This window comes from Oncorhynchus keta, chromosome 34 (genome assembly GCF_023373465.1).
Source record: "Oncorhynchus keta strain PuntledgeMale-10-30-2019 chromosome 34, Oket_V2, whole genome shotgun sequence".
Lineage (NCBI taxonomy): Eukaryota > Metazoa > Chordata > Actinopteri > Salmoniformes > Salmonidae > Oncorhynchus > Oncorhynchus keta.
The window spans coordinates 56,122,183-56,149,567 of record NC_068454.1 but is presented as its reverse complement, the minus strand read 5'-3'; the positions used below and the strand labels follow the sequence as shown (position 1 = coordinate 56,149,567).

The following is a 27,385-nucleotide window of genomic DNA, read 5'->3' as shown; positions in this document are numbered from 1 at the left end:
TCAATAGCAGAGTTAGTCAAGAAGACACTGAAGGCAGTATCACCACAAGGACAGACAGTACATCGCATTCTGAAATGGCATAGCTACAAAGGTTATTCCACTGGTAGTTCATCTGACACTGGGCCTGTGTCATGTCAAGTGCGTCCCACATCTAAAGATCAGCGGGAATGAATTGGGACACCACCTTGTTAATAAGACATATAACCTTCATTTAACCCTTGTCAAAGCTTTATTTCTAGTGGTTATTTTCCCCTCTGGTAATCCTTTCAGACATCTTGTGAGGGGCAGTGGAGGCAGCAGTGCTATGCATCTCAGTCGGAAGGTGAACCGTGACTGTGTGCTTTCCTTTGCAAATCTGCCGCGACGCTGCGTGCAGCCTGTGTACTGCAGCATTCATTCTCCACTTACTATAATACATATAGGGGTAAAACAACTTACGTGTACCTGCAATGGCAACTCACTCACTTCTACACGTAGGCCAGCTGTCTCTGTCTCTCTGTCAGTTCCTCTCTGTCTCTCTCCTTTCTCATGGCCTCTCTCTCTCTCTCTTTCACTCTGTCTCTCTCTCCACTCCTAGCAACTTCATACTGCGTACTTCATGGTGCCACACCTCTGTCTATTTGTCTCACTCTTTCTCTGAGAGAGAGAGAGAGAGAGAGAGAGAGAGAGAGAGAGAGAGAGAGAGAGAGAGAGAGAGAGAGAGAGAGAGAGAGAGAGAGTGTGTGCTTTTTTACTTCAACAAGAAGACGTAGGTGCATGGGTGTAGTCTGCCTGATAAGCAGACATACAACATCTGTAACAGACATGCAGATAGTGGTTTGCTTAACCCAGCTGCAGTTGGACACCACTGATAATCTCTCACTCTAATTTTGACGGTTGTTAGTTTTGTTGTTTGTTTTGAACTCTTCTCGTCCACATCTGTCGTCTCACACACACACACACACCATACAGTAAATAGGCATAGCCTATCACATGGAGAGAATCTGCTTGTCTGAGCGATGGGTGTGAGACCAGTCACAGCCTATCCATACTTACTGTCTGATATCGGAAATATTATTCTGAAATATTATTCGATTCTATACTACCCGGCACAGCCAGAAGAGGACTGGCCTGGTTCCTCTCTAGGTTTCTTCCTAGGCTCCTGCCTTTCTCTGGAGTTTTTTTTCTAGCCACTGTGCATCTACATCGGCATCGCTTGCTCTTTGGGGTTTTAGGCTTGATTTCTGTATAAGCCCTTTGTGACATCTTAATTATAGGACCTAGGTCTATTATCTTCTATCAGTGTAGACTATTCTCTCCATCGTCTGCTATGTAATTGCAGGCCGAGGGGAGGCATTGAAGTGCAGTGACCTACACGACCAGAAAGACAGCGGTGATTATCACATGCAATACAGCACACAATGCCATCAATTTATAAAACATAGATAAGCTACATGAATACAAGACAAGCATGCCAATAGTATCTAACCTTGTATGTCCATTTAGACAACATTTCGGCCTAGGGGCTCAGGATGCTGATGGCCAACGGCCTTGGAATTCTGCAGTAAAGAAGGAGGGGCAGATTAGGCCTTCTGTTGGCCAGTGTTACATACTTGTGACGATTGGCTAGATTGCCTGTCATCAGATAGTTGCTCAGAATTCCTATTGGCCAATTCAGTGGTCATTGGGCGGGTTTACGAGGTCCATGGTTTATCAGCTTTGCTAGAATGGGGCGCTGCGATCACTCACACCCACCGGCGCTTCTTCATAGGCGGAGTGGTAGTGTGTAGAGAAGGAAGTACTGCGGCAGCCAACAGAGCCGCGGAGGGAGATCAAATCCTAAAAAACCAGAGCAGTGCGGCTTCTTAGTTTCACCGGTCTTTTACTGCAACTATCAGAGCGCAAGAGAAGGACCCGCATCCTCGCGTGATGCTCTGCTTGAGACCGCAACATTTCATTTGAACGACGTTTAGGTGGAGGGGGAAAATACTGTAACCTTTTGGAGGTTAGAGACACAATCTGTTTATTTAATCAATTAACCAATTTATTTTATAGAAATTTGCTTGACTGACGTCTTTGTCGCTTTCTTTCGTTTTTACCTGAATAACTGAATACAAATCTTTCTTACGTTTTTAAAAGGCAATACCATTTTGATATAATTCCACCTGAGGGGCTGACACCTCTCAAGCTTTGCATCACCTGAGGAGAGAAGCCTGACTGCGCCAACATGGGGGTAAGCCCGGCGTCTACCAACTTTACAACTGCCTTATTGATGCATGAAAGTTATCAAATGCCTCGAAAACTGTTTAAAACCCCAGATGCTGACGGGGAAGGGCACCATACTGCAGTGTCATGTTTTTTCTCCTCTGGAAATATTTGAGTGACATTGACTCCAATGCGGATTTTTTTTAGGCTATATAGTCTACGGTCTCATAGACTGCGACAAATTGATGTGACAAGTAGGCTAGAGCAGGCACAAAACAGCTCTCTGTAATGTCTACTGCAGTTGTAAGGTTTCAAATTGACAATGAATTGGTCAGAATCTACTGATGGAATAATTGAATGTCATTTACTGTAATTTGCTGCTGTTTCCTTTGTTTCCCATACACTATGGAACGAACAAGTTAGTGATAAAAAAAATGATTGAATGGTCTCATTCAGGGGTTTGCCATATGCATTAATATAGGCGATGGGCTATATTAGGCATATCGTGACACTTTGTCTATAACCTTGCCATGGTAATCGGTTTATTCTGACAGCCGGCTCTCGTGAGAGAGAGAGAGAGAGAGAGAGAGAGAGAGAGAGAGAGAGAGAGAGAGAGAGAGAGAGAGAGAGAGAGAGAGAGAGAGAGAGAGAGAGAGAGAGAAGCGAGAGAGAGAGAGAGAGAGAGAGCGCGCGAGAGAGAGAGAGACCACTGCGTATAGGCTTCACTTGGCATGTCACTGAGGGATTTCAATGAGACACAATGTTCTGTTATTCACCTGCCGTTATTATTATAGCCTGTATTTGATGATTTTAGAATGTGTGGCTGTGTATTCGAATGGGCGCATGATTACAGTATCCCCTCCCCCTATTGCCCATGTAAATTATCCTCGCATCATCGCGACCTAATTGTCTAATTCTTTAAATCTGCGATAGTGCAGGTAACTACTTCTACGCAACATTTGACGATAGACAGCTAGTGTAACATAGGAAACCCTATCCTAGTCTACCCGGCTACTGAGGACATTGCGTATGTCGGTATGGTATGCGATGCCTGAGCGCACTTGAAGCCTCGGTGGCCCATGCGTCATAATGCGGTTACCGGGAATAAGCGCTTCACCAACTTTTTCCCCCCTTTAATTTGTGACAACAGGGACGCGATAATCGTTGACAGTGAATACACACGATATATTAAAAAGATGTCCCGTGAATGCTGGGTGATGGTACATTTGGGACTGGATTTGTAAGTGAATAGAATGCACACGAAGTTCTGACTCCCTCACTGCGTCAAATGGGGGATGCGGCCCGGCGCTGGATGATATTTTGGAAAATATCACGTCTCAATAAAAGTATCGATTGAAATGACACCATAATAACACCAATATTTTCACTGTTTTGTAAAGCCAATAATAATTTGACTATGAATAGTTCTGTAGGAACATTTCGAGGTGATGCTGCGACTGTCGTTGTGGACTGTTGCGCAATTTCTGCCTCATCATTTATCTTGAGTATATGAGACTTTAAGATTTAATCCCCGACTCGGTTCTGGGTGTTGACTTAATTTGATGACATGATGCCACACCATCCCAGTGGCTGATGAAGCTGGATCGCCCACGGTTACCGAACATGATTGAAGAGACACCGACAGAGCAGGCACGAATGATATCAGCTATCTCCATCTATGACCTGGGTGGGCCTTGGAGGCATTTCTCCCGGTCGAAGTCTGCTGTGGAGCGGCGATAAATGAAGCAGTCGTTGGTGATAGGCTATTCATGAGGATGCGAGAATCATCCGTAGCAACAGGCACTGCGTCAAATGGGATGGAGTGCAAAAGGTGCTTACGCACGAACCACGTCCGTGGTAAAGTTAGATCAGCCCGTGTAGCCTATGTGTAAATGAGACAGGGGGTGGGGGTCCTCATCCGGCGCGCAAATAAAATATGTGTGTGACCTCTGACAATAATTACATTTTCAAATAATTGGAAGGCATATGTTCTTTACCTTAATCCATCTCACCCCTATGATTATTTAACAACATTACAAGACATTCTGCGAAGTCGATCTGGTGCTTGACGCGCTGTGCCGTTGCACTGCCAACTGCCTGCCCCCAAGGCCGCAGGCTGCCGCGTCAAAATGGGGGCGGTGCCTTTTGAGTGGAAATTCCCTTTAAAATGCTGTGATTGGCGGACTCGGGGAGTCACGCAGAAAGGGATGTTTTACCAAGGGATGTAAGGAAGCAAGCAAATACTGAGGCGAAGTGTCAGCGGTACTGAAGACAGGCAGACAGACAGACAGACAGCCTTTTTCATTTGTCACACCAATTGTGAGCAATTGAGGTTGCTGATGTGGCGAATGTGTGTATAGTTGCTCTGGTACAGTCAGTGATGGGGTAACCTAATGATGCTGAGAGAGAGAGAGGGGGGGGGAGAGAGTGAGTGAGTGAGAAAAAGAAATGGGAGAGGAGAGCAAGTGAAGATGGCTGCACACATTTCACCTTCAGACACATGAGCCATAGCGAGAAAGGAGGGGGAGGACAGAGGGGGGGTGGGTGCAGGGCGAAGGAGGGAGGGGGATGAGATGAGTTGTGACTGATCTGCAAGTGTAGAGAGAGAGAGAGAGGGAGGGCTGTATCCTGTTGTGGGATAATGACCTGAGCTCACATTGCCATGGCTCCTGTTTCCCCTGCTTGCCTCTGCTCTTGGGGATTGGTTACCACAGAGACAGGAGGCAGATGGGATGACAGGACAGAGGGGAGGTATAGGTATTCATCCCTATGGGATACAGAGAGGTGGTGGGGGATATCAGGGAGAGCTCACTGGACAGGGACTGAGGAGCATGAGGGAGCACTCCTTGATATCCCCCATCATCTCTCTCATTGAAAGGGAGAAAGGGAAGTGATAGACAGTATAAAGGACGGGCATATTGGTGTAGGTGGTGTGGAGATAAATCATTGCAGTGGCAGAGAGCTGTACGCTTGGCGATCTCCTTAACTGGCCAGGTGTACAAGGACGGGTATAGGAAAGGGTAAGGGTGTAGGTATTTAGGTAAGGCTTGCTTGGTCATGATGGGACAAGGTACACTCTTAGACAAAATGGTCCCAATAGGGTTATTTGACTGTCCCCATAGGAGAACCCTTTTTGTTTCCAAATAGAACCATTTTTGGTTTCAGGTAGAACTGTTTTGAGTTCCATGTTGAACCCTTTGTGGAACGGGTACTACATGGAACCCAAAAGGATTCTACCTGGAATCAAAAAGGGTTCTTCAAAGGATTCTCCTATGGGGACAGCCAAAGAACCCCTTTAGTTTCTAGATTGCACCTTTTTTTTCTAAGAGTGTAGATGTAGCTGTGGCCCAACCCAGTGTTTGGTGCAGAGTAGCTAGCTCACTCCCCTCCTCACTGCATCTGCAGTCATTCGTGTCCTGCTGCTGAGTCTGGAGGGTTTGCGCAGTGACTGTATGTCGACCGAGCCGTCCTGGGCATCCTACTAATGATCAATATACTAGTGGGATATTCATGAGGGTTCTGTCCTTAAAGAGTCATTTGGAAGGACATGGTTTGAATGTTAGTCTTCTAGCATAGCTAGAAGGACCTACTTTAAGGGTAGGGTGATACGGTAGGGTAATAGGGTATTGTGTAAGTATTTGATTGATTGTAATGCAAGATAGGGCAGCCTGGTTAGTTAGCATTGCTGCAATGTTCGGGAAATGTTAAGTGGGGGTTTGCAGAGTGAGAGACAGAGGGGAGTTGGGTTCCCTGCCAACACAGTCATTACTAATTCAGTGTCCTCCCAAGCTTGTGTGTGTGTGTGTGTGTGTGTGTGTGTGTGTGTGTGTGTGTGTGTGTGTGTGTGTGTGTGTGTGTGTGTGTGTGTGTGTGTGTGTGTGTGTGTGTGTGTGTGTGTGTGTGTGTGTGTGTGTGTGTGTGTGTGTGTGTGTGTGTGTGTGTGTGTGTGTGTGTGTGTGTGCGCGTGTGTGTGTATGTTTTCTTCCCCCTTTCATTATCAACTACGTCAATTGAATTTGTCTCATTACGATATACAGAAATGCTTAATTAAATGTATTTATTTATCTAAATTCTGCCCAAATGACATTTCCTTTCACAGACTGTGTCACAGGCAACACAGTACTTCAGAGGCCAGAAGACAAGACAGTACACAGAGCAGGAGTTGCTATGTGTTCTCTGTCACCTAAATCATCTGCATTAAACACAGAATATCCTCAGGAAACCCCTCATAGGAGAAAGAGAGAATCTACTGTTGTCCCTACAAGGGTCACTAAACACTCAAGATTTACGATACCAATCTAGACAATGCTATTCTCACTGAGGAGCACACACACACACACACACACACACACACACTCACACTCACACTCACACACACACACACACACACACACACACACACACACACACACACACACACACACACACACACACACTCACACTCACACTCACACTCACACTCACACTCACATCCACGCACATGTACACCAGGGTATCCGTTAGCCGACTTTTGGCCGATAATGCTTTTTAGTCTTTTCATCGATGGAAATACCAGTCGATGTAAATGCATTTGACCAGTCATGCTTACTGGTCTACAGGTTAATTTGCATAATTTCATGGAATTAAATTGCCGCGCGTATTTTCGTTAGTCGTTTATCTCAAACGCACAACATACAGATACAGAGCCTACGAGCGAAAGAATCTGTCCGACAATGCGAGAGCTGCTGTTACAGATTCTCAAACAGCTCATTCGTTGTTTCTGGAGTGAAACGTGTGCTTTTATAACATTTCTAAATGCAATTGCATGTTAAAAACAGTTTTGATGGCCACGATTAAAAATAACTACTATTTTTATTTCTCAACTGGTAATTGAAGCGCGCTTCCCATTCGCCATTCAAGTGCGCCACTTTTTCCTAAAGAAAACTCTGACAATGCACTCACAATGGGTGAATGGTATACACACTGAGAGACAAGGACACATGCAGACTCTAAACTGGAGCACAGCTGCCTGCCAGGATGAACAGATCAGGGGATGGACAGATGGGCATGGGGGAAGGATGAAGGGATGAGGGTAGGGGAGGACAGGTGGGGTAATGCCATAAGATGGGATTTTGTTTTGGTTTTGCTGTTTTTTTTTAGAAGGGAACACAAATGATTTGTCAGTGAGAGCTAAATTAGGATACAGGACATTTGGTGTGTGTGTGTGTGTGTGTTCACATGCACATAGATACTCAGTGTACAATTTCTGCTATAAGCAGAGGTCATGACCTCAGGGTCTGGCTGGAATTCCATACCTCTGAACATCAAAACAATTTAATTGAATTTAATATAACTTTATTTATATACAGTGGTGTAAAGTAAAAATGTGTGAAGTAAAAATACTTTGAAGTTCTACTTAAGTTGTTTTTTGAGGTATCTGTACTTTACTCTACTGAACAAAACTATAAAGGCAACATGCAACAATTTCAACCATTTTACTGAGTTACAGTTCATATAAGGAAATCAGTGAAGTGAAATAAATAAATTAGGCCGTAATCTATGGATTTCACATGACTGGCAGGAGCGCAGCCATGGGTGTGACTAGGAGGGGATACGCCCACCCACTTGGGAGCCAGCCCTCCCCCTAGTGAGCCAGGCCCAGCCAATCAGAATACGTTTTTCCTTACAGAAGGGCTTTTGTATAGACAGATACACTTCAGTACCATCAGCTGTCTGGCTGGTCTGGTCTCGGACGATCCCGCAGGTGAAGAAGCCTGATGTGGAGGTCCTGGGCTGGCGGGGTTACACATTGTCTGCGGTTGTGAGGCCGGTTGGAGGTAATGCCAACATTTTTAATGCCAAATTTTCTAAAGTGACGTTGTTAGAGAAATAAACATACATTCTCTGGCAACAGCTCTGGTGGACATTCCTGCAGTCAGCATGCCAATTGCACACTCCCTCAAAACTTGAGAAATCTGTGGTATTGTGTTGTGTGGCAAAACTGCACATTTTAGAGTGGTCACAAGGTGCACCTGTGTAACGATCATGCCATTTAATCAGCTTCTTGAAATGCCACAGCTGTCAGGTGGAAGGGATCTTGGCAAATGAGAAATGCTCACTAACAGGGACGTAAACAAATTTGTGCACAACAGTTTTGAGAAAAACGTTGTTTTTTTTGTGCGTATGGAACATTTCTGGGATCTTCCATTTCACCTCATGAAACATGGGACCAACACTTTACATGTTGTGTTTATATTTTTGTTCAGTATATTTATATTTTTGACAACTTTTGCTTTTACTTCACTAGATTCCAACTAGGTACATTTTCCACCACTGTTTATATATTTATTAAAATAAGAAAATCACCATTTGAGAAGAAGTTGGGCATCCAGAAATGAAATTAACTGTCATTGTGACAAAAAGCAACACCAAGTATTTTACATCCAAGATGTGTCTTTGATATGAAACCATTTTTAGATATGCACCTTAGAGGCTGCTGCCCTATATACATAGACTTGGAATCACTGGCCACTAATAACAGAACATTAGTCACTTTAAAAATGTTGAAATAACGTTCACATACTGCTTTACTCATCTCATATGTATATACTGTATTGTATTCTACTGTATTCTAGTCAATGCCACTCCGACATTGCTCAATCGAATTCCATTCTTTTACTTTTAGATTTGTGTGTCATTGTGAATTGTTAGATACTACTGCACTGTCGGAGCTAGGAACACAAGCATTTCGCTACACCCACAATAACATCTGCTAAATATGTGCATGTGACCAATAACATTTGATTTGATTTTCCTATAGTTCTTAATGCACCGATTTCCCCCGTTTCATGATCACTCTTTAATATGGAGAAGAACGTCTCTACTGGAAGTAAGCCAGGGAGAGTTACTGTACTTGGTGTACAATACAGTAGTCTAATCAAGACAAGAGCAATCAGTCTAGCTAATCCTACTAGCATGAGCCTCCAGGCCCAACCACCGATCCAGCCCAGCCCCCTACCCCTAGGCCATGCCCCCTGTGGCTACCTAGCCCTATACCCCAGGGCTGTTGGAACCAGATGTCCCTATCAAATCAAATTGTATTTGGCACATGCGCCGAATACAACAGACCTTACAGTGAAATGCTTACTTTACAAGCCCTTAACCAACAATGCAGTTTATGCCCAACAATGTTGTACACACTCCCATATAGTATATAGTTCATATAAAGGCCTAAAGCAGTGATATTCCAGCTTTTTCAGCGGGGGGGGGTGATCACATTTTTTCCACCAGAATTTCTAGGGATGCCACCCCCCCACCCCCCCACCCCCCCTCCCAATAATTTGTTGTGACCCCATCCCATCCCAAATCTAATGCAGATTCTTACATCAACAAATCACATTTAATCCATTGCATTTTCATCTCCTATCGAAACGAAAAGAAACCAATAAATACATTTACTCAGTTTATTCACAGCAGGACTGAATGGACATATAACTGTCACCATCACTACCCTCCGCCCCCACACCTTCCCCATTGGCTAGGATCCCTTCACATCAGCCTACCAACTAGTCGTGTCATGTGGGTCATGGCTGGCCTGATAGGCTTACAAGAGATGATCAAACTATATTGGGAGAAGGATGTTGCACAGCCAATGATACAGCCAGATACTGTCACTTATAAAGTGTTGTTATTCACCACACACAGGGCACAGTTCGTGAGGATTTGTCTCCAATGGCACCTTATTCCATACATTAGTGCACAATCAAAAGTAGTGCACTACATTAGGAAAAGTATGGGTCTAAAGTGTTGCACTACATAGGGACTAGGGTGTAATTTGGGAACCACTCAAGGTAATGAGGTTTCTAAAAATTCTTTCAGGAAGTGTGTAGTGTGGAGAAATCTATCTACCGTCTTAGTCAATTCAAGATTCACACACAATCAAACTGTTTTCCTGCAATAGTTACTATTTCCCCTTTTTGTAGGTTCCCTAAAACGGAAACCCAAACAAAGCAACTTCTTCCCGCCTCTTGTGAAACCCCTCACCTCTCATGCATACCAGGAGAGGCTGGGTTTCCACGCCTCATGCCCAAGCAGGTCCATCACCGTTAGGGGGCATGCCCAAGCCTGTATGCCCGAGACAGACAGACTGACAGACTGACATGCTCCTGATGGAGGGTATTGGCCACTGTGGTTCACTGCAGTGTGGAAGTGTTCAACATATGAAACGAATGAGTCTGATTAATAACTGAGAAAACATTACATATAGGACATCGTCTGTTTTAATATCTCCTCCTAGTCTCCTATTTTTCCCTTCTCTGTTCCTATTACTATCTGCCCCCCCCCCCTCCCCCACTCTCTCGCTCTCTCTGTCTGCCGCAGTGCGTGTTCTCGCTGCACAGACAGACTGTAGCCACCTCGACAATGACTCACCTCTGCCTAGCTGTTGGCAGGCTTATAGCTTGCGCATATAAGAAGGTATCTCGTTCTTTCTTATAAAGATACACACACACACACACATACACACACACACATACGTGTTGGCTATCTCCTCGAATGTCCAGTTACCGAGGCATCAATTATAACTGAGCGATCAGATCAGGGGGATCCTACAGTACTAGGCCACCGCCCACCACTAAGCCTCGGTCACCATGCCAACCTCCATGGTAATGTGACCTCCTAACCAGGCGCTTAGCTCCGGGAAAAAACGGGACAAAAACCAGAACAGAACATTAGAACCAGACAAACCACAGCAGCATGACATCGATAGAATGTGATGAACTCTTGCTCGTTTCTTTTCAGACATAGTGTACACACACCCAATGATGTTCTACTATCCTCTGGTAGATTAGCATGCTAGTAGCCTTAGTAATCTGCTCCAAAGTGAATGTGCATGTCTTCCTTGTTTCCGGGCAGTCTGTCTTCTACTTGAAAAGATTAGAATGTGTGGAGGAGATGCAGGTAATATATACTGTAGCATCTGTCTGGTTGTTAAGTCACCGACACCAGTTCCTCCAGTCTGTGTCTGTCAGTAGGTCCGTCTGTCTTTCTCTGTCCGGCTGTATGAGAGCTAGTGGTTGTAATTTCAGCCTGCAGTCTCTGTTTCTTCTCTGAAACAACATCATTGAATTACATTTCGCCCAACAACAAATGGTAGAAACAGACCGGCAGACAGACCTACAGATAGACAGATAGATGACATGTTGTATTGAACAATGAGGAACAAAACGACGCTCTCTAAATGTTTTTGCTTGTAACCTAGGCGATAGTCGTGACCTCGTAACCACAATGAAGAAATCTTGCCACACAGCTTGAGGGTTGTGGGTGAAAGGAGAAGCTCGGGTTGTTCCTTGCGTGTCATGAAAGATAGAGTGGCATTAGCCCACACACACATGCCTGCACGCATGTTAACAACCCCACCACACACACGGTAAAGGGCCAACATCCACTTTCTGGGTCGCAGGTTGTAAGGTCGCGACCCTGCAGGTGGGGTTGTTTGTTTTACAGTGTTATAGAACAATCTGTTAGAGTGGGATCCCAGTCACGCTGTCACTCACTGATATACACAGCCTGAGTCAACAGACAAAGAATAGTGGTCAATATCTAATTAGTGGTGTGAGAGAGAAGAGCTCTCCCTCTCTCTCCCTCTCTCTCCCTCTCTCTCTCTCTCTCTCTCTCTCTCTCTCTCTCTCTCTCTCTCTCTCTCTCTCTCTCTCTCTCTCTCTCTCTCTCTCTCTCTCTCTCTCTCTCCCTCTCTCTCACCTCCCACTGCTGTCTCTCTTTCCATCTGCCCCATCACTGTCTTTCTCTTTTTTTCATTCATCTCTCTCTGTCCAGCCCTCTCTTGTAATGCCTGTTTCACCCGTCTCCGCTCTTCCAGTGTTTGTATTAGCATTAAATTGTGTGTGTGTGTGTGCGCGCGCGGGTTCGTAATGAGCAGGTGTGCTGTCAGACCTAACAATGTACAATGTAAGTGCATTTCAATGGCCCACTCAGTGTTAGCCATTGAAAAACTTGCCTAGCTAGAAACTCCACACCTTGTGTGCCTAACCCAGACCTGTTAGCTTATCTATAATATCTACCCTACAATGTTTGGCTAAAGATGCTTATCTCGAAGCCAACTAGAGTATTTAATGTGCATGTTATATTGAAGTACACACACACACACACACACACACACACACACACACACACACACACACACACACACACACACACACACACACAGAGAGGCAGGCCAATCTCAAAGGGCATGAGTAGCAGTAGTCTTCTATTAGTCTCTCCTTTGTTCTGCATTCGGCTCTCTAGGCCTGTCTGGTCTTGTTGCAGCGAGAGCTCACTCACATTCTCGGTTGACGACATCCACATGCGCACGTGTGTGTGTGTGTGTGTGTGTGTGTGTGTGTGTGTGTGTGTGTGTGTGTGTGTGTGTGTGTGTGTGTGTGTGTGTGTGTGTGTGTGTGTGTGTGTGTGTGTGTGTGTGTGTGTGTGTGTGTGTGTGTGGGAAGGTTGATTTTGTGCACTTTGTAGTCAACTTGTATGTTGTTTGTGGGGAGTTGTGTTCAGGTCGACTGTTTGAACCAGTCTCTTCAGGGTTAGTTTGTGTTCAAGGGAGACTCACTCTAGTGTGTTCCAGTATTACTACTGTAAATCAGGGGCAGAGTGGAGACCTGCAGTGTTCACTATAAATCCTCCTCAAACCTTTCTGACCACAATGAACCACTAAGACTGGTCTCTTTTACACGTGGAAGATTCTAGGCACCTGAACTTTCTCAACTGAACTCGCGTTAAACACTGGGACTTTCAGTGGCAGGTTTACTCACCCATTCATGGCATTGTACTTCGTCAGTCAAGTGTGTTTATCAGGGCGTGGGAGATTAGGTCATGTGTGTTTAGCTCGGTATAGGCTATTTACTTGGTTTGCGATGGACCAGGGCAAAAATAAAAACTTGACTTGAATGTGTATTTGCCCTTTATTATTCATAATAAATGAACAGGTAGGTAGGTGTCAACCATACCCAAAGAAGGCCAGTGTAGGTGCAGGCTTTTGTTCCAACCGAGCAGTAACACAGTTGAAACCCAGGCAGTAGACCAAGCTTGTTAGAGCATGTCATCTTGACAATAGCCACCAGGGGGCTCCCCTGTGTTTCCTTGATGCGACACCGTACAGTCACTTGATGATGATGCTAGAACAAATAAAAGTGATCATATAGTCAGAATGGATGAGAAAGATTGAGCTACATGTTCTTAATCAAGGGTGATGGATGTGGTAAGAGACAGACATATTGCCTTTTGGATGTATTTTGGACTCTGTGGTCCTTTAACCCTTCTGGTCCTTCATTACATCACTGATTGTATTGATCCTGCAGCAAGGTCAGTTTCCTTGATGAGTTGGCTGTGTCAATGAGCGGCTTTTCCACTAGAACCCTCCTGGGAGCCATTTTGTCTCTCTCTCTCTCTCTCATTCTGTCAACTGAGGGACTCTGGTCAGGGGCTTCTGTATTGATTTGAGCATCCGTTAGTGTAAACTTGAGCTAATGCAACACTTTGTGCTCCCTAGAAGAGAGACATCTGTGTGTGTGTGTGTGTGTGTGTGTGTGTGTGTGTGTGTGTGTGTGTGTGTGTGTGTGTGTGTGTGTGTGTGTGTGTGTGTGTGTGTGTGTGTGTGTGTGTGTGTGTGTGTGTGTGTGTGTGTGTGTGTGTGTGTGTGTGTGTACGTGCATGTGTGCCAAACTGTTTCATATTCAACACATCACAGTCACATTGATGTATCCAATCTAATTGAATAGATATTAATCTAATCTCGGGGTTCCCGAGTGGCGCATCGGTCTAAGGCGCCGCATCTCAGTGCTAGAGGCGTCACTCTGGTTCGATTCCAGACTGTATCACAACCGGCCGTGATTGGGAGTCCCGTAGGGCGGCTCACAATTGACCCAGCGTCGTCCGGATTTGGCCGGTGTAGGCCGTCATTGTAAATAAGAATTTGTTCTTAACTGACTTGCCTAGTTAAATAACGGTTCAATTTAAAAATATATATCTAATCATTAGAGAGGTTTTGAAGACTGAGAGAATGCACTGTATCTGCACTGTGTTTCTCTTTCAGGGCTTCTGTGCCCTACCACCAGCTAATGTGTGTGTGTGTGTGTGTGTGTGTGTGTGTGTGTGTGTGTGTGTGTGTGTGTGTGTGTGTGTGTGTGGAGAACATACAATAGTCGCTGTTGACATAAATGACAAATGAAGCAGGTGGCCAGTGGATACAAACTGATAGCGGGTCCCCGAGATGAGACAGACACTGCAGTAAAGCCAGACGGTCGTTTGATCCTTCTGTCTGTGATCTCTTGTGAAGATCAAATGGGTATCAGAGAAAATAATGAAGTCCCTCTCCCCATCTGTTGTGTCTGGTGCTTTAACCATGTTTCTATTTAAATAATAGTGAAAGTATCCTCCCCCCCCTAATCCCTTCCCCCCTCTCTTACTGTCCCCCCCACCGCCCAGTATGGGCGGTCGGACAGTTACCGCGTTGCTACCTCGCAGGATAAAGATGGCAAATCTTCTCCCAGCAAGAAGAACAAGAAGGGGAAGGACATGGATGAACTCAAGAAAGAAGTACCGATTGTAAGTGACTGGCACACAGTGGCACACACACACTGCCCTACTCAAGGGGCACGCTGGGCACCCCCATAACTATTATTGAAATATTAACATATGCCTCTCCGTAAGTCAGAGTATGACTATTGATCGAATACTTTCAGGGTACCCCCCAAGAGTCAATGTGTAACTGGAACACACACTCTCTAAATAGTGTGGAGAAAGACCTTAAAGTGAATGATAGTAATTAAGTCAAAATCCTCCTAGTTTGTTTTAAATTCATTGTTATGATATTTATGGCATATTCTCAATGTTTCTCTGTTTCTCTCTCCCACACAAATACACATACATATGCACTCTCTCTCTATCTATCTATCTATCTATCTATCTATCTATCTATCTATCTATCTATCTATCTATCTATCTATCTATCTATCTATCTATCTATCTATCTATCTCTGTCTCCTTCTCTACCTTTCAGACGGAACACAAGATGTCCATAGAGGAGTGCTGCAGGAAGTTCAACACCGACATTGTCCAGGTGACTCCTCCTACTGTACTGTCCCATAGAGGTCTGTCTATGTTGTACCATGGAGATACGAGATGTCCTGCCGAGTCACTGACAGAGCCGCTACTAGGCCACTAGGTGGTGGTGTTTTACTATTTTACATTCACTCATGCCACACGGTCGGTGTGTTTGAGGGGATCCGTTTGAGCAACGTTTTAATGCCTTCTAAGACTTCGCAAGACCCCTTATAAATTATATATAATAATATAAATCTCAATTATAATCTTATAATTATCCTTACTACGTTACAGCGTTTTTGAGTCGGTTGAAAATGTTCAACGTAAAGACAACTCATTTTAAGCCTCATTATAATATTGTAAAGACTCATATATGCTTATAAGTAGTCATAAAGCATTATACCTGCAGGCTTAAAGTTTTACCCATATAATTACATATTAGATTTAATAGGATTTGTATGGTGCTTACCCCTAATTTCAACACACTCAGTTCTAGGTTTAACCCATCCCACTCTCTCCCCACCCAGGGTCTGACCAACGCCAAGGCGGCTGAGTTTCTGATCAGGGACGGTCCCAATTGCCTCACCCCTCCCCCGACCACCCCCGAGTGGATCAAGTTCTGTCGCCAGCTATTCGGTGGCTTCTCCATCCTGCTGTGGACCGGCGCCATCCTTTGTTTCCTGGCCTACGCCATCCAGGCCGCCACGGAGGACGAGCCGGCAGGAGACAACGTGAGTCACCCACAAGCACACCCTCACGCACACACATGCACCCAAACACTAAACGTAAACACAGCCGCAGAATAAGGGACCGTTAGAGCCACACACAGCCGAATCACACATACCTACGTTTACCAAACCTCACACACACTGCCAGCAGCGCCAGTCCCTAACCTTAATTCTAACATACACCCACACGGCTAACTAATGTACTTGGTCATTGACACTTTTTTCTGTTTTTGCATGATCATCTAGTCTAGTGACTATTACCGTGTTGGTCTGTGTTCAGTGTGAAGCTAAATACTCCTGCTATGCATTGACCTGCAATGTACACAGTGTAACAGTGGGATTTCCTGTCTCTCTCTCTCTCTCTCCTCAGTTGTACCTCGGTATCGTGCTCTCTGTAGTCGTCGTGGTCACCGGTTGTTTCTCCTACTTCCAGGAGGCCAAGAGCTCCAAAATCATGGAGTCCTTCAAGAACATGGTGCCCCAGGTAAACACGTGTGTGTGTGTGTGTGTGTGTGTGTGTGTGTGTGTGTGTGTGTGTGTGTGTGTGTGTGTGTGTGTGTGTGTGTGTGTGTGTGTGTGTGTGTGTGTGTGTGTGTGTGTGTGTGTGTGTGTGTGTGTGTGTGTGTGTGTGTGTGTGTGTGTGTGTGTGTGTGTGTGTGCATGGGCTATCTAACCCTCCCTCTGTTTTCTCCCTGTAGCAAGCCTTGGTGATCCGTGAAGGCGAGAAGATGACGATCAACGCTGAGGAGGTGGTGGCAGGAGACCTGGTGGAGGTGAAGGGAGGAGACAGGATCCCCGCCGACCTCAGAATCGTCTCTGCTCATGGCTGCAAGGTACCAATCACACACACACACACACACAGTTCAGATAACACACACTCACACAGCTACACATTTTACTTAACATTTTTTGTCCTTCTGGGTTTTGTCCTTCTCCTATAGGTGGATAACTCCTCCCTGACTGGCGAATCAGAACCCCAGAGCAGGTCACCTGACTGTACCCATGACAACCCCCTGGAGACCCGCAATGTCGCTTTCTTCTCTACCAACTGCGTTGAAGGTAACCATAGAAACTGATAACTCACAGACAAGCAGACAGACACATCAGCTGTTCTGTCCCTGACAATTCTCCTATCCTCTTTTCTCTATTCCTGCGTGTCAGACTCGACCTACCAAATTCAGTCAGCAGGGTCCTACTGCAGTATTGGATGCTGCACCCCAGCAGCACTAAGGCTTGCTAGGCTTTTGACTGGTTCAACTAAGCTGATTCAAACGTAATATTATACCATAGAACTGCTGTTGACGCAGAAGTTATCCACATAAGCATACAAGAGTTCCCACTTTTACTTCTCTTCTCTCATTTCAACCTCTCTTTTTTTCCTGAATGAATATATGCCCTCTCTATTTCTCTCTCTCTCTCTCTCTCTCTCTCTCTCTCTCTCTCTCTCTCTCTCTCTCTTCTCTCTCTCTCTCTTCTCTCTTCTCTCTTCTCTCTCTCTCTCTCTCTCTCTCTCTCTCTCTCTCTCTCTCTCTCTCAGGTACGGCGCGTGGCATTGTGGTGTGTACCGGCGACCGTACCGTTATGGGCCGTATCGCCACTCTCACCTCCGGGCTGGAGTCGGGCAAGACCCCCATCGCCAAGGAGATCGAGCACTTCATCCACCTGATCACAGGCGTGGCCGTGTTCCTGGGCATCACCTTCTTCATCCTGGCCGTCTGCCTGGGCTACACCTGGCTGGAGGCCGTCATCTTCCTCATCGGCATCATTGTGGCCAATGTCCCCGAGGGCTTGCTGGCTACTGTCACCGTGAGTGGCCCTGGCCGTTTCTCTGTGAATCCTATCTCTATTGAACCTCATACCTGTGGGTTCAATTCCCGGGACCACCTATACGTACAATCTATGCACTCATGGCTGTGAGTCATCTGCTAAATATCATGTATTATATCAGTGCATTCGGAAAGTATTCAGACCCCTGGACTTTTTCCACATTTTGTTACATTACAGCCTTATTCTAAAATGGATGAAATGTTTTTTCCCCCTCATCAATCTACACACACAAAGCAAAAACTTTTTTTTAGAATTGTTTAGAAATGTCACAATTTGCATACTGTGAATGAGATTCATTCTAGATCAACTAGACTGTAGATCTAGACCAACTAGACCAACTAGACAGCTAACTACACAATTAACATAGACATACTACACATTGATTAAGACAAGATCCAGACCAATTATAACTTCTACCAGGCATATATTATAGATCTCTAGACCAACTAGACAGCTGAAGCAAGCACACACATTTTCTCCAGAATAGGTAACCGTTCTAGTTTGTTGGTACTAGTACCCTCCTTCGTTCTGGCTCCTGGAAAACCCCTGTCTTTCCCCTGTCTCTGTGCTGTAGGTGTGTCTGACTCTGACTGCCAAGCGTATGGCGAAGAAGAACTGCCTGGTCAAGAATCTGGAAGCTGTGGAGACCCTAGGCTCCACCTCCACCATCTGCTCCGACAAGACAGGCACCCTGACCCAGAACAGGATGACCGTGGCCCACATGTGGTTCGACAACCAGATCCACGAGGCTGACACCACAGAGGACCAGTCTGGTAAGAGGAGATCGGGAGGGTTAGGGTTGGAGTTGATGTTAGATATAATGGTAGAGTTTGGGCTCAGACACACCAATAGCGTTTTCTGGCCGAGAGCACAAATTACACCTCTGAATGTATTTTGCGAAACAAGTGCGCAGCGATTTTCCATGTAGGACTGCGTGAAAAAATGTTGGCGCACTGAAATATTGGCTGGCGAATGCTAGATCCACATTCAGTGTGATGTGCGCTAGCCTTTAGAGTTTGGGTTGGAGTTAATGTAAGAGTTAGTGTTAGAGTTAATGTTAGAGTCAGTGTTAAGAGTTAGTGTTCGAGTTAATGTTAGAGTCAGTGTCAGTGTTACGAGTTAGAGTTAGAGCTGGTGTTAGAGTTAGTGCTAGAGTTAGTGTTAGAGTTAGTGTTAGAGTTAGAATTAGTGTTAAAATTTGTGTTAGAGCTGGAGTTTGGGTTGGATGTTGGATGTTGGTGTTAGAGTTCAAGTTAGGGTACAGTCACATTTAGAGACAGGTTTAAGTTTAGGAATCCCTCTGGAGTTGAAGTAGTTCTATAACCTACAGACAAGTACAGTTTAATTACAGGTTAGGAATAGATATTGTTTTATCATCTCTAATCGGCCACCTCTCTCTCCAGGTGCCTCCTTTGACAAGACCTCAGCCTCATGGGCTGCCCTGGCTCGCGTCGCAGCTCTCTGCAACCGCGCCGTGTTCAAAGCCGGCCAGGACCAACTGCCCATCCTGAAGAGGGACACCGCTGGTGATGCCTCCGAGTCTGCCCTGCTCAAGTGTATCGAGCTGTCCTGTGGCTCTGTCAAACAAATAAGGGAGAAGAACAAGAAGGTGGCCGAGATCCCGTTCAACTCCACCAACAAGTACCAGGTACGTAACACACATATGTGTACATACACACACACACACACACACACACACGCACAAACACAACACTCAAATGGATTGGTTTCTAACACTGTGACCATGTCCGATCTCACTTCTCCCCTTTCTTCCCCCCCCTATTTCTCTCGCTCTCTCCCTTCCATCTTCAACCAACCCCACAGCTGTCAGTTCACGAGACAGAGGATCCCAATGACAACCGCTACCTGCTAGTGATGAAGGGAGCCCCAGAGAGGATCCTGGACCGCTGCACCACCATCATCATCCAGGGCAAGGAGCAGCCCATGGACGAGGAGATGAAGGAATCCTTCCAGAACGCCTACATGGAGCTGGGAGGACTGGGAGAGAGAGTACTCGGTGAGAGAGAGGGTGGGAGAGAGGGTGGGAGAGAGAGTACTCGGTGAGAGAGAGGGTGGGAGAGAGAGTACTCTGTGTGAGAGAGAGGGTGGGAGAGAGAGTACTCGGTGAGAGAAAGGGTGGGAGAGAGAGTACTCGGTGAGAGAGAGGGTGGGAGAGAGAGTACTCGGTGAGACCGGGAGAGTGAAAGGAGGGGGGGGGAGTTGAGAGAGAAATGTGGAGGGAAGGTTGAGAAGAAGGAAGAGAGAGAAATGGACCTTGCAGAACGCATAAGAGGAGTGGGGCGGGTTGTCAGAGGGAGGGGAGGGGGGCAGAGAGAAAGAGTCTGGAGGAGGAGGAAAGGAGGGAAGGTCAGGATGTTGGTTCTAGGAGAATGGGTCAAATGTACCTTATCCAATAGTGAATAAAAAACGAGAGCTGAAGGATTGACTGATTTAGTAGAGGATGAGTAGAACAAGTAAATCAAGCTAAACCCTCCTGTTACTCCCCAGGTTTCTGCCACCTGCTAATGCCAGAGGACCAGTACCCCAAGGGCTTTGCCTTCGACTGTGATGACGTTAACTTCACCACAGAGGGCCTGTGCTTCGTGGGCCTCATGTCCATGATTGACCCTCCCCGTGCCGCTGTGCCCGACGCTGTGGGCAAATGTCGTTCGGCTGGCATCAAAGTCATCATGGTGACAGGTGATCATCCAATCACTGCCAAGGCCATTGCTAAGGGCGTGGGCATCATCTCCGAGGGCAACGAGACAGTGGAGGACATCGCCTCTCGCCTCAATATCCCCGTCAGCCAGGTCAACCCAAGGTGAGAAACATAAGACACACACACACACACCCACACACACACCAGCAGAATACATCATTTCACAATGACGGTGAGACCACACGGGATCCCGTTCTGCTAATTCATTGTGCTCATTAATGTTCCCTCTCTTGGCACTTTCGCCCTGTCTCCGTGGATCCAAGCTAACTATTCTGATGTGTGTGTGTGTCTCCAGGGATGCCAAGGCTTGTGTGATCCATGGTACAGACCTGAAGGAATTGTCTCAGGATCAAATGGATGACATCCTCAGAAACCACACTGAGATTGTCTTTGCCAGGACCTCCCCACAGCAGAAACTCATCATCGTAGAGGGCTGCCAGCGACTGGTGAGACACACACACACACACACACACACACACACACACACACACACACACACACACACACACACACACACACACACACACACACACACACACACACACACACACACACACACACACACACACAGAAAGACACACACCACCTGAATACATCAACCGATCAACAAAAGTGAACTTGCTTTCCACGACTACACTAATATAAGTCTGGGAACAAGGTTGGGGTTCATTCCGTTTTCAGTTCGGGGAGATTGTTGAGATTTTATTCATGCATTTGAAAATGAATTGATTGAATTGAACAGGGAATTGACCCCATCACTTCCTCCTAGTTTTGGTACAATAGTGACTTTCTATAGGCCATGCTCAAAAGCACTACTAAAGTGCTCTATGAAGGGAATAGGGTGCCATTTAGAACACAGGCTAACTCTTCTGTCCCTCTCAGGGTGCCATCGTGGCTGTGACAGGTGACGGTGTGAACGACTCTCCTGCCCTGAAGAAGGCTGACATCGGCGTTGCCATGGGAATCTCCGGCTCTGACGTATCCAAGCAGGCCGCTGACATGATCCTGCTGGACGACAACTTTGCCTCCATCGTCACCGGAGTAGAAGAGGGTGAGAAATAGGGAGAGAGAGGAGAATAGATGGAAAGAGTAGAAGGGCGTGTGAGAGGGAGAAGTGGAAGAAAGGTAAAAGAAAAGGAGAAGATGGGAAGGACTGGTAATATGAGCCTGTATGTTTTAAGCATCGCAGAGTAGGTGCTGATCTCCAATCAGTTTGGACTTTTTAGTGAATAAGATCACATGGACAAGAGGGGCCTGATCCAAGATCAGCCCTCCTACTCTGAGACACTTTATGAATAAGGGCAGACCCTGATCCAACCTTGAGTGACCTTTGCTCAATTCTACAGATGTTAGAGGTCAGAGTTCAGTGTGTGACCTCTGTGTGTGTCCTCCTGTCTCCCTGCAGGTCGTCTGATCTTTGATAACCTGAAGAAGTCCATTGCATATACCCTGACCAGTAACATCCCTGAGATCACACCCTTCCTCCTCTTCATCATCGTCAACATCCCCCTACCCCTGGGTACCATCACCATCCTCTGTATCGACCTGGGAACTGACATGGTAAGGCACACACACACACACACACACAAAATACGAAATTGTGCATTGTTGAAAATAATGTCACATGTAAACTCGATATGCCCTATCTCACAATGGAGCAATCAATCAAATATACATCAATGTGAAATATTTGTTTCTCATACAAACTCACATCTGTGACCTGTGACCCCCCCAGGTGCCCGCCATCTCCCTGGCCTATGAGGCAGCCGAGAGTGACATCATGAAGCGTCAGCCCAGGAACCCCACCAGGGACAAGCTGGTGAACGAGAGGCTCATCAGCATCGCCTACGGACAAATCGGTGGGTCCCCATTAGCTCCTCCACCTGGTTGGGGCCATAAAGACAGTGCATATGTAACTGGACATGTTATCATAGCCCACAGCCAGATCAATGATCAATACTTACCCATGAAGTCCTTGAGCATTAGTCGTGAGATTAGTCTTCTACCACCCTGTTGTATAATCTGACAGACTGATGAGTGCATCGATGCTTATAGAGCATACATCTATGGCCAGTGGATTAAAGTTCACGAGTCTATATGACAAGTCAATGGCTTCTCCTTGTGGGATCCGGTAACATCATTTCCAGAGTGATCATGTGTTAACGCTTTGTGTCTATGTCTGTGTGTGAAGGTATGATCCAGGCTCTGGGAGGCTTCTTCTCCTACTTTGTGATCTTGGCTGAGAATGGATTCCTACCCTCAATTCTTGTGGGTATCAGGCTCAACTGGGACGACCGCGCTTGCAACGACCTGGAAGACAGCTATGGCCAGCAATGGGTAGGTACACGCTACAATTCTCAGCCAAAATAAGTATTCAAAATATAGCCATACAGTATATTACAAGTACATATGCAAATTCAGTGTTTACACTATTTCACCATAGTTGATCAGATTCTATAAATAAATATTCCCTGACCAAGATGGCTGTCCTTTTAGTCACACTGCCGGGATGCCAATGTCCATTCTATTGTTCTATTTCATTCTACGATTCAAATACTGTGTCTCACTCCCTTTCTCCTCTCTCTGTGTGTGTAGACATATGAACAGAGGAAGATCGTGGAGTTCACATGTCACACAGCCTTCTTCGTCAGTATCGTGGTGGTACAGTGGGCTGATGTCATTGTCTGCAAGACCAGGCGGAACTCTGTCTTCCAGCAGGGCATGAAGTGAGTCTGTCTGCCTGTCTGCCTGTATGTTTCTGTCTCTCTTTTCCTGTGTCTGTCTGCCTGTCTGTTTCTGTCTCTCTTTTCCTGTCTGTCTGTCTGCCTGTCTGCCTGCCTGTCTGTTTCTCTATCTGTTTGCCTGTCAGCCTGTCTCTGTCTGTCAGCCTGTCTTGTTTCTGTGTCTCTATTCTGTCTTTCTGTCTGTCTGTCTGTCTGTCTGTCTGTCTGTCTGTCTGTCTGTCTGTCTGTCTGTCTGTCTGTCTGTCTGTCTGTCTGTCTGTCTGTCTGTCTGTCTGTCTGTCTGTCTCTGTACATTTGTTAATATACAGTATGCTTGGTCTCTATCTATATTAGTCTCTCTCACCCTCTTATATTTATTCTCATTCTCATGTCTCTCCTCTGCACTACTCTCCTCTTAGGAACAAGATCCTGATCTTTGGCCTGTTTGAGGAGACAGCTCTGGCTGCCTTCCTATCCTACACCCCAGGCATGGATGTGGCACTCAGGATGTTCCCCCTAAAGTGAGTGGAGTAAACCCAGAAATACACCTACACAAACAGATAGACATAGACATACATCTACACAAACAGATAGACATAGACATACATCTACACAAACAGACATACATAGACATACATCTACACAAACAGACATACATACATCTACACAAACAGATAGACAGACATACATCTACACAAACAGACATACATCTACACAAACAGACATCTACACAAACAGATAGACATAGATCTACACAAACAGATAGACATAGACATACATCTACACAAACAGATAGACATAGACATACATCTACACAAACAGATAGACATACATCTACACAAACAGATAGACATAGACATACATCTACACAAACAGACATACATACATCTACACAAACAGACATACATACATCTACACAAACAGATAGACATAGACATACATCTACACAAACAGACATACATCTACACAAACAGATAGACATACATCTACACAAACAGACATACATACATCTACACAAACAGATAGACATAGACATACATCTACACAAACAGATAGACATAGACATACATCTACACAAACAGATAGACATAGACATACATCTACACAAACAGATAGACATAGACATACATCTACACAAACAGACATACATACATCTACACAAACAGATAGACATACATCTACACAAACAGATAGACATAGACATACATCTACACAAACAGATAGACATAGACATACATCTACACAAACAGACATACACCTACACAAACAGATAGACATAGACATACATCTACACAAACAGATAGACATAGACATACATCTACACAAACAGACATACACCTACACAAACAGATAGACATAGACATACACCTACACAAACCAAACAGATAATAGACATAGACATACAAACATACTGTACATACACCTACACTGACAACTATTGACCTATCTGCCATGCTGTGTGTTTATTAACCTCTGCCCCCTCTCTCTCTCTCCAGGCCCAGCTGGTGGTTCTGTGCGGTCCCCTACAGTGTCCTCATCTTTGTGTATGATGAGATCCGAAAACTGCTCATCCGTAGGAACCCAGGAGGTAAATGGCTGTCTCTTTCTCTATGTATAACATTTAGGCCCGAATCCTGACATGAGATTTGCATTTGTAACTTCACACACAAACCTTTAATTGACACTAAAACAAGAAAACTCTCTAATGCCTCTCTTTTCTCTTCCCCTACCCTCTCCTCCTACAGGTTGGGTGGAAAGGGAGACATACTATTGAGTGATGGACACCGTCTTTACTCATACCCCTACATTTTCCATTTGTTTCTCCCCCCTTTCATTCCATCCCTGGCAAGACACGTCTTCAGATGCCCCACCCCGTAAAAGACAACAACTGCTTCGAAGCAATTTTCATCACAACTGCCCCAAAGATTAAAAACAGCAAAGCACCTTTACGAATTCCTACATCAACCCCCCCATCTCCATCTCCTATGATACTCTTTGCATGTGTTCTCTCACTGCTGTGTACATAAACCAATATATCTACCAAACGGCAGCTGCATATTGTGTATGTAGATTTGAACGAGCTATGACCTAAAGGGAGTTTCTACGCTCGGCAACAAAAGAAAAAAGGGCCATACCACTCCTTCCTCCCTTCCCTTTCTTTCCCCCCTCTATCTCTACACCTCTGTTCCTCCCTCTCTTCCTTCTCCTGCGACCCTTTGCTCGTCCTCCGGCCACACACACAGATCTACGGATCACAAGCGAGATCCCACAGCTGACACCCATCGAGCCGTCCCCTCTCGCCCTCTCCTGTCTGCAGGAGGAAGAGCGGATGTCTTTCTCACTCCGACCGTTTCCTTTTTCTTCAACAGTGTTGTTGTTGTTTTTTGTATAATATGGGGTGGGGGTTCATTGGTTTTACTTGTTTTTTTATTTATATAATGGGAGGGGGGGTGTGTGAGAGCTGCTTTCCCTCATTTAGGCATAACAAAGCACACCCCGCCATGGCGTCCCCAGTCCCCCTTCCCTTTCTGTCTCTCACACCCTCCTCTCCCCTCTACTCCCTGTTTGTCTGTATGTGTGCACTGTGTGAACCATTGTCCTTGTTAAATACTACAGTACACCCCCAGTTGGAAAATACAACTCAATCTTTCTGTGTGTTCTAGGAAAACTATATAATTCTATACCGATTTAAAGAAATAAAAATATGTTGAAAATAAAACATCTCAAGATACACATTCAGTGAAAAAGAACATTGGCGGCATTGTTGAGCGTGCTACGGGAAACGAGGACAGATCACTCTGTTTCCTTTTTTTTGTATGGTTTCCAATCTTCTTTTCGCCAGGTTTTCAGAAAGCCGATGCAAAAATGTAACAACACACAAAACAAAGCGACAAGGTTGTGTTTTATTATTAAAACATGTGAGACAGAAACTACGGCGTCCATATTCCTACCACCACTTCCATGTTCCTGGAGTCCGGTCCAATCTAGGAGACCCAGTCCAGGTATTAAGTTCTGTGTGAATGTCTGTATTGGAGACCCGCAGAGGAACGGCCATTTCAGGCTGGGTCTTACTGTAGAGGGCTGTAAGGGGGGGTTGAGACTACAGAAGACAAAAAAACAAAAACAAAAAAAGTCGTAGAACATGTGTGTGAAAGACAACGGAACCAACACCAATAAAACATCTAGACCATTTAATACAACCTAGCACTGTCTGTGTGTCTTTATCTCTCCTTGCCTTCGACTCGCTACACTGACTTCCAGCTTTCTTTCCCCCCTCTTCTCTCATGTCAGTCTGATACGACATGGCTTAAATGATAAATGTAGGCCTGAATTTATGAGATCGTGTAGGATAAAACTGATCGGTAAATGCATCTTTTTGTCTTCACCTGGACAACATTTGGGGTTGTATATACGCAATGAAATATCTGTAAGAGAATAAGAGATTTTACAAGTGATTCTTAAGACTAGCGAGATATACTGTATCTAGTATTTTACTGTGTTCGTTGTTGTATCTATAGTGTTGAGGGACATATTGGCAGAGCGCTAGGACGCCAACTAATGATGAGAATCATATCAGGTTACACTGCAAAATGTACAATTGATAGAAGACTGAGTTGGCAGAAGCCCAGGGTAATGTACCAAACGGCCAAATCAAGTAAACTTTTTTGCTTTGATGTTGAAACGTAAACAAAAGTACATGTGAAACCTACAAACAGTTGCAAACAGAAGGAATGCAGGATATGTGACCACGTGTGAAGCAGAAAAACAAAATAACTATTCTACAAAGCTCCCTGATCATATGGTTCCCAAGACAACTGATATTCCGCATTAATGAAACAAATGTAGAAAAGGTTCTGCGAGTAAAAAGAATATCATGTCATCAGCATTTTACATTTCTGAAGCTTTGTTAGTCTTGCCTTGTATTCTGTACCTACTGGTAACAAGAGTACAGATACAGTATGGGCCACTTTCCCAGACTGAGATTAAGCCTAATCCTGGACTAAAAAAAACACTTTCACTCTCCCCAAAACATAGTTCTCAATCCTGGAGTAAGATTAATCTGGGCTAAATAGCGGTGTTCAGTGGCTAACATCTGCTATAGATATTACTGTAGG

At 45.2% G+C, this 27,385-nt stretch overlaps 1 protein-coding gene across 6 annotated transcripts; it reads left to right on the top strand.

Moving 5' to 3' along the window:
- The first annotated feature begins 1,737 nt into the window (after window positions 1-1,737).
- On the top strand, window positions 1,738-26,474 carry LOC118367579 (sodium/potassium-transporting ATPase subunit alpha-3-like). Of its 6 annotated transcripts, none has more exons than XM_052494124.1 (22): window positions 1,738-1,984; window positions 2,119-2,212; window positions 14,695-14,775; window positions 15,230-15,289; window positions 15,801-16,004; window positions 16,372-16,485; window positions 16,700-16,834; window positions 16,943-17,060; window positions 17,539-17,807; window positions 18,403-18,601; window positions 19,232-19,476; window positions 19,653-19,845; window positions 20,337-20,649; window positions 20,843-20,993; window positions 21,430-21,598; window positions 21,953-22,107; window positions 22,283-22,406; window positions 22,739-22,884; window positions 23,143-23,273; window positions 23,690-23,791; window positions 24,767-24,858; window positions 25,016-26,474. In XM_052494124.1, the coding sequence occupies exons 2-22, from the start codon at window positions 2,207-2,209 to the stop codon at window positions 25,042-25,044; spliced, it is 3,036 nt and encodes a 1,011-aa protein (XP_052350084.1). In that variant the 5' UTR covers window positions 1,738-1,984; window positions 2,119-2,206; the 3' UTR covers window positions 25,045-26,474. The 6 variants fall into 6 exon arrangements, with proteins under 6 accessions (XP_052350084.1, XP_052350083.1, XP_052350086.1 ...); XM_052494123.1 differs by having other exon boundaries at window positions 14,656-14,775; XM_052494126.1 differs by lacking the exons at window positions 1,738-1,984; window positions 2,119-2,212; window positions 14,695-14,775; ... (7 more) ...; window positions 19,232-19,476; window positions 19,653-19,845 and adding an exon at window positions 19,851-19,888.
- The last annotated feature ends 911 nt before the right edge of the window (window positions 26,475-27,385 follow it).

Bases quoted from the DNA above. Each gene is read 5' to 3' on its own strand.
- LOC118367579 (XM_052494123.1), top strand. The intron at 20,650-20,842 runs GTGAGAAACATA...GTGTGTCTCCAG, and splicing joins GTCAGCCAGGTCAACCCAAG to GGATGCCAAGGCTTGTGTGA. The intron at 21,599-21,952 runs GTGAGAAATAGG...GTCTCCCTGCAG, and splicing joins CGTCACCGGAGTAGAAGAGG to GTCGTCTGATCTTTGATAAC.